Genomic DNA, 10,844 nt, shown 5'->3' on the forward strand with positions numbered 1-10,844 from the left:
CCCCTGACAAACAAAAGGCTTTAACAACTCAGAATCTGTAATCTTTGGTTTTAGAATCTTTGCCACGGCAAGGAGAGAGGAGAGCTGTGGCGTGCGGGGAGCGATGGCGTAAGAGGGGCACTGGTAGAGCCCTGGCTACCACTTCCCCTTCCTGATTGGTCAGCGGTAGCGGTACACGTATTCGTACCAGATCGTTCGGTACTGGGACCTTGGTTGGGTCCGCACTGTGAACCCAAATGAATACATCATTTTTAAAAAACATTTTAAAACACTAGTTGTTTAGGCTATACCTACACTGTGTTGTATGCCTCTTACTGGGTAAATCTGATCTGATTACAGGATAAACAACTGGAGCCTGTGAGCACATTCTAATCTAAATTCAAATCTTTACTGGCGCATTTCAAAAGGATCCTTTAGTGAAGTGCAGCGGGGAAACTAGTTCTGTACAGTGGGGAGTGGTAGGGAACGTTTTGGCTTCCCAGATTACCACGGCAATGGACAGAGAGTTGTGGATAAAACATAAACAGTATGGGGGCATCCCAGTGCTTGTGGCGTCACTACAAACCCGTGTTCGATCCCAGGCTGTGTCACAAACAGCCGTGACCGGGAGTCTCTCATAGGGCGGCGCACAATTGGCCCAGCGTCGTCCAGGTTAGGGGAGGCTTTCCTTGGCTCATAGCGCTATAGCGACTCCTTGTGGCGGGCCGGACACCTGCAGGCTGACTTCGGTCGTCAGTTAAACGGTGTTTCATCCGACACATTGGTGCAGCTGGCTTTACAGGTTAAGCGAGCGGGTGTTACACAGCACTGCGTAGAGCTATGACTCATTCACAGACACATGCATACACACATGATAACATACGCACTATACACAGACATGCACATGGATTTTATGTTGTAGATATGTGGTAGTGGAGTATGGGCCTGAGGGCACACAGTGTATTGTGAATTCTGTATTTAACTTATTGTAACGTTTTTAAAATTGTATAACTGCCTTAATTCTGCCGGACCCCAGGAAGAGTAGCTGCTGCCTTGGCAGGAACTAATGGGGATCCATAATAAACCCCATGAAGGGTAGATGCTGCCTCGGCAGGAACTATTGGGGATCCATAAAAAACCCAGGAAGAGTATCTGCTGCCTCGGCAGGAACTAATGGGGATCCATAATAAATACAACTACAAAATAATCAACGTAAAACGGAATTAAAACTATGGAATAAAAAAACGTAATGAGAAAGATAGGCTACAACAACCAAGAGCCAACGGGTAGGTTGCTACTCGAGCCAACGGGTAGGTTGCTACTCGAGCCAACGGGTAGGTTGCTACTCGAGCCAACGGGTAGGTTGCTACTCGAGCCAACGGGTAGGTTGCTACTCGAGCCAACGGGTAGGTTGCTACTCGAGCCAACGGGTAGGTTGCTACTAGAGCCAACGGGTAGGTTGCTACTAGAGCCAACGGGTAGGTTGCTACTAGAGCCAACGGGTAGGTTGCTACTAGAGCCAACGGGTAGGTTGCTACTAGAGCCAACGGGTAGGTTGCTACTAGAGCCAACGGGTAGGTTGCTACTAGAGCCAACGGGTAGGTTGCTACTAGAGCCAACGGGTAGGTTGCTACTAGAGCCAACGGGTAGGTTGCTACTAGAGCCAACGGGTAGGTTGCTACTAGAGCCAACGGGTAGGTTGCTACTAGAGCCAACGGGTAGGTTGCTACTAGAGCCAACGGGTAGGTTGCTACTAGAGCCAACGGGTAGGTTGCTACTAGAGCCAACGGGTAGGTTGCTACTAGAGCCAACGGGTAGGTTGCTACTAGAGCCAACGGGTAGGTTGCTACTAGAGCCAACAGGTAGGTTGCTACTTAATAATCTGAATGGAGTTGTTATTTGGAACTGTAGGACAAGGAGGAAGCAGGCAGTCTCAATTAGCCTAGTTTAGCTAACTTGCTTCTAAAATCGGCTTGAAGCAGTCAAGACGGGTATTAACGTAATCATATTTTATGATAAATAATCAAGCTATGACCAGCTAGAAATTAGTCGGCTTGGTATGCTTGATATTTTCTTCTGTTTTTTTTTGCGTGGATTGACGTCTCTCTGAATCTCCCTCCCCGTGCCACTTGCTCACAGTAAACACACCGCAAGGCCATTCCTCCGCCTGCTAGAGTTTCCCTCTCGCGCTTCATCGGCTCTGGTTAATAAAGTAGCTTACAAATGTACTTGTCTACTGCTTCCCTCACCTTGAATCGAGTCTGGATCCAACCAGGTCTATACGGAACCAGCCTAGTTGTCCTCGGGTCTGTTTGGAACAGGTCTCTATATTTTTTAAACAATCATTTATGCATATCGTGTTCGGGTGGGAAAGCACCAGGTCCATTTCAAAACAGGTCCAACAACCTCTACCGTAGTCGGTTGAGGTTTCAATTGAGAGTATTTAATGTTAAGTTCAATCAGCAGAAATGGCTGTATTGACAGATAGAGAGCGTGAAATCGGTTGCAATCCAACTCGCTTTCCTCAACATGTTTTTACCCAATACCAGTCAGCAAGAACCCCAAATTACAGGGCAATAAAATAAATATTCAAACCCCCAGGATGTATAAATGATGACAGAGAGTATTAGCTCCATATGTAATAGCTAGCTGACCCACTTCTCCAGCCACAACACCATTCCACTCACCAAAGGACGGAACTAAACGTACTGGAGGACTGGCTGTGTGAAGACTGGAGTCCTGGTCTGGCCCAGTCCAGTGTAGGCCTAGAACGTTCTCCCCTCTGGGCACCAAGGCCAGAGTGAAATGGGCTGTGACTGTTTGGGCTTTGGGCACCTGAGAGTGACCAGTCCACATCATTAAGCAGTTCTGGGCCTGGCAGCAGCGTCTTCTCCCCCCCATCCCTGACCACAATGTCCTTGCCTGGCAGACAGGGTATAGCTCAGTGGCAATATGCCAACCAAACAAAAACCAAACTGCACAATATATCAAATGTATCTCAGGCATTGTATTTCATTTATTACACTCTGGATCGACGTGTACGACAGCGTGTTTCAGCTCCCGCCGAAATCCAGCAACTTCGCACAGACGTTGAAGAGAAGTGAGACAACATTCCTTAGGCCACGATCAACAGCCTGATCAACTATGAGAAGGAGGAGGTGTGTCGCGCTGCATGAAGCAAATGGTGGTCACACCTGATACGGACTGGTTTTCTGATCCATGCCACTAAAAACTAAAAGAATCCGTGACCAACATTTGAAATCAACAGATGAATTAATGTATTTCAATTGACTGACTGACCTTATACTGTGTGAATAGTAACTCAGTAAACTCTTTAAAAATGTTGCGTTTATATTTTGTGATTCAGGATATAATTTGCCATTGTTTTAGCAGCGTGGACTAGTAGTTAACCCTACTGAAGGCCTTTCACTTCAAATTAACCCCTGTGCTCAGCATAGGACATCAGTATCGGTGACAGACAAAGAACCAAAATGGCGATGAGGAAAAAGGAAAATTGCCATCACCGCATATTGTGTGGGCCAGATATAAGTCTTCATTATATGACCCAACAGAGGTCAGCGGGAATAGGCAGGCGTCATCCTTCCAGGGTATCAAAATTGGTGAAGCATGTCTTTAACAAACATTCCAAATATAGAGACTCTAGCCACTGGTCAAACAGGCACGTTCTCAGATCTCACTGTGAAAACCAAGTGCACAAGCATTTTCACCACACCCACAATAACATCTGCAAAATATGTGTATGTATGTTAAATGCTTCAACAGGGTTGGTTCAGATTGAAGCCCCTCTAAGCCCAGTGTCCACATAGGAGCCACGCTAGATCCTATCCTAGCTGTGATTCTCGCTGTGTGCCAGGAGTGATCATGGCCCCCATTCTAGCAAAGTCCTGACACTTTATTCAGTCTGATAGACACTAACAGCTGCTAGAAATTCCTCCGGGGGGCAGTTTCCTAGGTAGGAAACAGTGGTATCTGTTTGTTTTGCTACACGCATGGTGTGGCAGGCTCGGAGCCGTCGGGGCAGGCTCGGAGCCGTCGGGGCAGGCTCGGAGCAGTCGGGGCAGGCTCGGAGCCGGAAGGAGCTTTCCCAATATTGCATAGACCCTTTTGATTATCTCAGAATCGTGAGGCTGCATTAAGAAGTGTTTATTTTGGACCGGACAATGAAGTTGGCAGCTTGTTCACAGAGAACTGAGGGTGGGATAAGGAAAAGAGGGGCACTTACCTTGTTGCCTGTCCCGGCACAGCAGATGCCCAAGGCCATGGCTGCTCCGCAGCGCACATGGGGGTTGTAGCTCTCTGACAGGAGAGACACCACACTGGGGCATTGCTCTGGGGTCCTATAGAGACACAGAGAGACACAGAGAGAGAGAGAGACACAGAGAGAGACAGAGACACAGAGAGAGAGAGAGACAGAGAGAGAGAGAGACACAGAGAGAGAGAGAGACACAGAGAGAGAGAGAGACACAGAGAGAGAGAGAGAGACAGAGAGAGAGAGAGACACAGAGAGAGAGAGAGAGACACAGAGAGAGAGAGAGACACAGAGAGAGAGAGAGAGACACAGAGAGAGACAGACACAGAGAGAGAGAGAGACAGACACAGAGAGAGAGAGAGACACAGAGAGAGAGAGAGACACAGAGAGAGAGAGACACAGAGAGAGAGAGACACAGAGAGAGAGAGACACAGAGAGAGAGAGACACAGAGAGAGAGAGACACAGAGAGAGAGAGACACAGAGAGAGAGAGAGAGACAGACGGTTATTTTATTTATTTCACCTTTATTTAACCAGGTAGGCCAGTTGAGAACAAGTTCTCATTTACAACTGCGGCCTGGCCAAGATAAAGCAAAGCAGTGCGACAAAAACAACAGAGTTACACAAACAAACGTACAGTCAATAGGTTATTCTTTTACACTCATTGTTAGTCTACAGTCTTGCCTCGTGTACAGATACAATGTAAACATGGTTAATACAACATCTAGAACTAATATAAATCATTATTAACTTTTTTGAAAATTTTTGAAGAGACTGGGGTTGTGTCAACATTGCGGGTCATAGGAATGAATCCAATTGGACCTGGTCCAAGGCTTTAATATCATCACAGAATAAATGTTCAGGTGACAGGTGGCTCAACGCTACAGCACAACAAAGGGATTGCAGCTACAGAACCGGTGATAGAGGGAGGGGGAACTTGGGGGGGTGTACGGTGTGTGAAAAGGGGCAATGATTTATAAGTCTGACACCTCCGCAAGTCTTGATGAATTGTATCCGGGGCTGCTGCTGTATGAAGAGAAAAACCTTGTGCTTAACCATTTTGCAAGATTGAAATCTGACTTGAAGTATAACGGCACAGGTCTAGAGCAACATCTTTTTTTTATCTCTTGCTTATCATAAATAGTTATTTCTTTGCTGACTGAAGCGAAGACTGGGCCAAGACAATTAAAACATACAGCAGAGGAGACTCTGTCCTCTGAACTAGCCTACTACATTTGTCAAAATCCTTTTTAGTCTTACAAAAAGAACAGGCACGCTCAAACACAATGCCCGTCCAACAGGCACTGTTAATAATGATTTTTATATTAAAATAATTATGATCAAGAACACCATTTAGGTGATGGGACGTTGGCAGAAAAAAAAACTGTGCCCCATGGAAACTTACGGTGTAATTTGGCAGAATGTTACCTCAAGTCTAAACACTGCCAGTGTAAGTGAATATTTCGGTCTAACCCTCCTAATCCACTACCTTCGACCATCGTGTTTTACATGTAAATGCCAGGGTTTCTTCCCTCATCACATTTCCCTGGTTTCCACAGGTCCAACCGTCTCATTGTGAGGAAACTCCTCACATGTTCATTTTGAACCGAGACCTTATACAAACTCTCCCAGGTCTGCAGCTGTGTCAAGATGGTTTCTTTAAACAATTTACACTACGTAATTATAGTTAACCACCCTCCTCCCCTCAATAGCACCCTAACAGGAGTATGAGGTGAGAAAATAGAGGTAAGAGCAGGGTGGGATGTAGATTTTGGACCCTAACCTCATCTTTACTTAAGGCTCAAAGTGCCGTTAGGGTAAGGGCCATTTGCCATTAGGCGCTTGAGATTTAAAGTGAATTTAAATGGGCTCTATTCTAAGAGTAAAGTGGGAACGGAGAGCAAGTGGCTCTGGGACAAGAAATGTAGGTTCTTTAAAAGAGCAACTGAAGTCAATAAACAACTTATCATCTGATAGAAAACAGCCTCTGTGGCATCGATATTAAATCAGAAACATTTATTCTACTATCAAAATTGACTACAAAGTATAAAGAGGATAATTTTGGTCATAAATTCAGTCTGGTCCAAAACAGAGTTTTGTAAGTGAGTTCGTCATGATTTAGGGCTGTTCACCAACACAGGATACACAGCGTCGGTGACTGAGCTCTTTCCAATCCTACTGCAGGATACAGTGAGACAGACCTACCCAGAGGATCCGTCTTTCGTTTTACTTGAGAGAAACACTGCATCAAAACACCTCAGCTCAGGGGTTCCCAAACTTTTGTCGTCCACAAACCCATTTTGATGTGAAAATTCTTCTAATATATATATAATATAATTATATAATATATATATTTTCCCCAGGGCTATGGCAGTCAATTACAAAACATTCTAACAGTATTTCTGATTGTCTTAAGTCACGATACATACTTTTAACGTGGGGCTATGACAGTCAATTGCAAATGAGTCTGACAACGTCTCATCTCACCACCACTGATGAGATGGGTGTGTTTGATGCATGTCAGAGCTTCTCAAAGTGAGGGGGCATGGGGTCAACAGCGTGCACCTCACCTCTTGCGGTCACATCCCACCTAAATCGATATTTGGTTTTAATGCAGACGAGAGCACTGATGAATCCAGCGTCACACAGATATAAGCTGCCGAAGGGCACTGTGAGTTTTAATGGTCTGAGTGAGACTGCAGGGCATTTATTCCCTTCGAGTCAGGAACCAAAACACCTGCGAATGCTTTGTCTGCAGCGCTCGGTCACATGACAGTTCGAAAGGCCGCACTTGAATCATTCCGATTCAAGAGCCACAGTCACGGCCTTTGCCCACGATCTAAGGGAACCGATTGAATTTATCTTTTAGATTTCAATACTTCTCATTTAGATTAAGATGAACCACATTACAATTACTTTAAGATACAACGATATATAAAAACGTTCATTATTTGGGAAAATCTCCCGCAACCCCATTTTCATACGACCCCTAGTTTGGGAACAGCGGCCTTAGCTAGATGTAAAAATGTAGCGACTAAAACATCCTCGTCAAAAATAAAATCCTAATTCATTACAGATTTCTTTAGGTATCTTAGATTAATTCTGACTATTTTGAGGAAGTGATACTGGCTTTGTTCCATCCACCTAATCATCCTCAGCTTCCAATTGGCTCATTCATGCCCCCCGTAACTATTCCCCAGGTCGTTGCTGTAAATGAGAATGTGTTACTGCAATGCAAATGAGTCGCCTGTTGTAGCCCGTGCAATGTGTTCCAGTGTGTCTTTCAGTGAAAATTCCTGCCAAACCGGTCAGCTAAATTAAACATGTATTACTCATATTTGGTCACAAAAAAAAAAAGGGAACGCAATTACGACTGGTCAGGAACAATACCGCCTGAGAAAGAGGGATTTCATCAGAAGTAGTGGTGACTTCACATTCACTTCTTACTCAAATCACTACAATGTGTGCTACATTATCAACACTGGAAATGTATTACAGCATAGCCCATGGTAATGTCTTGAATTAGGGAATCTGTCGAGACAGAGGCAAACAGCCACTATGGGATGAGGTTAGCAGCATTATATTGAGCGTGTTATCCAGCCTGCTATGCTGTAAAAAGGCAGTTGGATAGACCAACACTGCCATGGCAGGGACAGTGAAAACGATGAGGATATTACCATATGCCTTCAGATTTCCCAGAAAGGTTCCGTTCTCCGTAATGGTCATTGAGAGTCTGTCAGTTAGGTTTTAATCGTCCTTCACCCGAAAAATGATAGGCGGTAAACCAATCCTCTATAATAAAAAAAACAGACCCCTCAGCCTTTTCCAAAACAACAAGCATAATCGTCAACGTCGCAAATCCCTCTCCATGACTCTCATGCCACTAACTCACTAAAAACAAACAAAAAAATAGCGCAGCTCAACCAGAAAATATGACGCGTCCCTGCAATTGAAGAGGTCCTTTCTGTTTCTCAGAGAAAACCTCATCGGTTTGATGGCGTGAAGAGGCCAGGAGGACGTGATAATTATCAAGCGGCTTAAGAAAGCTCAGAGGAATATGGATCCCTTTTTGCCGGACACCGAACACGTTATTACGGTTGTGCGACTGCTCAAACCATAGTCCTTCAAACCAAAAACAGGCCGTCTTCATTTTAAAACCAATTTACACTAGTAGTGTCAAACTGCACATTTCTCATAGAAATATGTGTTACAGATATGCCATTCTCATTGAAAGGAAGTCTAAGGAGTGGTAGGTCAATTCTACGTGCACTTTTCTATGATTCCCATTTTAAAGTTGAGTTTTTACATCTTTCACATTTGTACACCAGCTTCCAACAGCTGAAAATACTACATTTTTGGTTATGGAAAACTGCACCTGCAATACCTGCAAATCTGTGTACACAACCAATAAACTTTGATTCGCTAAAATTTGGAGTTGATAAACAGCCTAGTGGTTAGAGCGTTGGGCCAGCAACCGAAAGGTTGGTGGATCGAATCCCCGAGTTGACAAGGTAAATATAAAATAAAATAGAACTCTGTCTCTGAACAAGGCAGTTAACCCACTGTTCCTAGGCCGTCATTGTAAATCAGAATTTGACTTGCCTAGTTAAATAAAAGTTAAAAGAATAAAAACACCTAGTCAATTGTCCAACTGAAGTCTTTCAATCGGAAACGTGTCTTCCATATTTAACGTAACCCCTTATATAGGCTATGTGCATCTGATGGTGTATGACACTGAAGCACCAGATCATATTTAATGTAACCCCTATATAGGCTATGTGCATCTGATGGTGTATGACACTGAAGCACCAGATCATATTTAACGTAACCCCTATATAGGCTATGTGCATCTGATGGTGTATGACACTGAAGCACCAGATCATATTTAATGTAACCCCTATATAGGCTATGTGCATCTGATGGTGTATGACACTGAAGCACCAGATCATATTTAACGTAACCCCTATATAGGCTATGTGCATCTGATGGTGTATGACACTGAAGCACCAGATCATATTTAACGTAACCCCTATATAGGCTATGTGCATCTGATGGTGTCTGACGCTGAATTTAATAATAATTCAAAAGCACAGTAGCACCAGCTCAATCCATCCTGTCCCTTCCACTCAGCCGCCAGAGATGCCCAGCACAGTGGCACACGTAGGAAGCAGGGAAACACTAAGGCTAATCAAACCAATATCAGTTCATACATACACTGACAAAAAGTCAATGTGATTTACTTCGTCATTCCACTCGATCCAAATTAGTCATGAAAAGCAGCGTTTCTTTCCACACAGAGACATAAGAACATTTTGCAGGACTTCTCTGTACTCCATGAATCCCACTCCAATTAGAAATGACTACAGACTTAAACATGAGTGAAATCATGCCTATTGCTATCCTGTCTAGCTGGAAGATACAAAGAATTGGGCATGTCATTGTCCTAAAATCTAAGTCAGCAGAATGTTCAATCAAATTGTATTTAAATAATTTTTAAAGTAGCCTCTGCACCGTTAATGCAGAGAGGTAGAAAACAGATGTTTGTGAGGCGCTAGCAGGAAGTCCCCTGGGCAACTCCTAACATTTACATTTACATTTAAGTCATTTAGCAGATGCTCTTATCCAGAGCGACTTACAAATTGGTACATTCACCTTATGACATTTCTCCTTCAGTCATTGGTCTAACATCGTGACTAACAACAATAACTTAATGCAGGAAAAATGGAAGTAAAGAACATAGAACCCTGCATTCCGCTGGCGTCATGTCTTCTGGATAAGAAAACACGTCGTCCCACAGGCTCAAAATGGCACCATATTCCCTATAGAGCACTACTTTTGACCAGAGCCCTATATAGAGCACTACTTTTGACCAGAGCCCAATATAGAGCACTATACTTTTGACCAGAGCCCTATAGAGAGCACTACTTTTGACCAGAGCACTATATAGAGCACTACTTTTGACCAGAGCCCAATATAGAGCACTACTTTTGACCAGAGCCCTATAGAGAGCACTACTTGACCAGAGCCCAATATAGAGCACTACTTTTGACCAGAGCCCTATATAGAGCACTACTTTTGACCAGAGCCCTATATAGAGCACTACTTTTGACCAGAGCCCTATAGAGAGCACTACTTTTGACCAGAGCCCTATAGAGAGCACTACTTTTGACCAGAGCCCAATATAGAGCACTACTTTTGACCAGAGCCCAATATAGAGCACTACTTTTGACCAGAGCCCTATAGAGAGCACTACTTTTGACCAGAGCCCTATAGAGAGCACTACTTTTGACCAGAGCCCTATAGAGAGCACTACTTTTGACCAGAGCCCTATAGAGAGCACTACTTTTGACCAGAGCCCTATAGAGAGCACTATACTTTTGACCAGAGCCCTATAGAGAGCACTACTTTTGACCAGAGCCCTATAGAGAGCACTACTTTTGACCAGAGCCCTATAGAGAGCACTACTTTTGACCAGAGCCCTATAGAGAGCACATCAGAGGATCAGGAGTATCCAAGTGATTCACATGGGAATCAGGCGAGGAGGGGGGTGACCTTTGGCTTTTGTTCTAATCAAAAGACAATTGCTCCGACTTGGC

The 10,844-nt window shown here is 44.1% G+C and overlaps 1 protein-coding gene and 1 long non-coding RNA gene across 3 annotated transcripts in view; both read right to left on the reverse strand.

The window, feature by feature from the left end:
- Window positions 1–10,844, reverse strand: part of LOC118401571 (26S proteasome non-ATPase regulatory subunit 1) — a 62,900-nt gene that overhangs the window by 18,426 nt on the left and 33,630 nt on the right. For both annotated transcript variants that reach the window (XM_035799197.2, XM_035799196.2), the window contains exon 17: window positions 4,223–4,337. In XM_035799197.2, the coding sequence (XP_035655090.1) occupies window positions 4,223–4,337 (115 nt within the window). The remainder of the gene's footprint in view (window positions 1–4,222; window positions 4,338–10,844) is intronic.
- On the reverse strand, window positions 9,904–10,734 carry LOC127910685 (uncharacterized). Its single transcript, XR_008075738.1, has 3 exons — window positions 10,559–10,734; window positions 10,349–10,440; window positions 9,904–10,262 (listed from the first exon to the last, which is right to left on the reverse strand). It is a non-coding gene; the product is annotated as an uncharacterized LOC127910685 (long non-coding RNA).

This window comes from Oncorhynchus keta, chromosome 22 (genome assembly GCF_023373465.1).
Source record: "Oncorhynchus keta strain PuntledgeMale-10-30-2019 chromosome 22, Oket_V2, whole genome shotgun sequence".
Taxonomy (NCBI): Eukaryota; Metazoa; Chordata; class Actinopteri; order Salmoniformes; family Salmonidae; genus Oncorhynchus; species Oncorhynchus keta.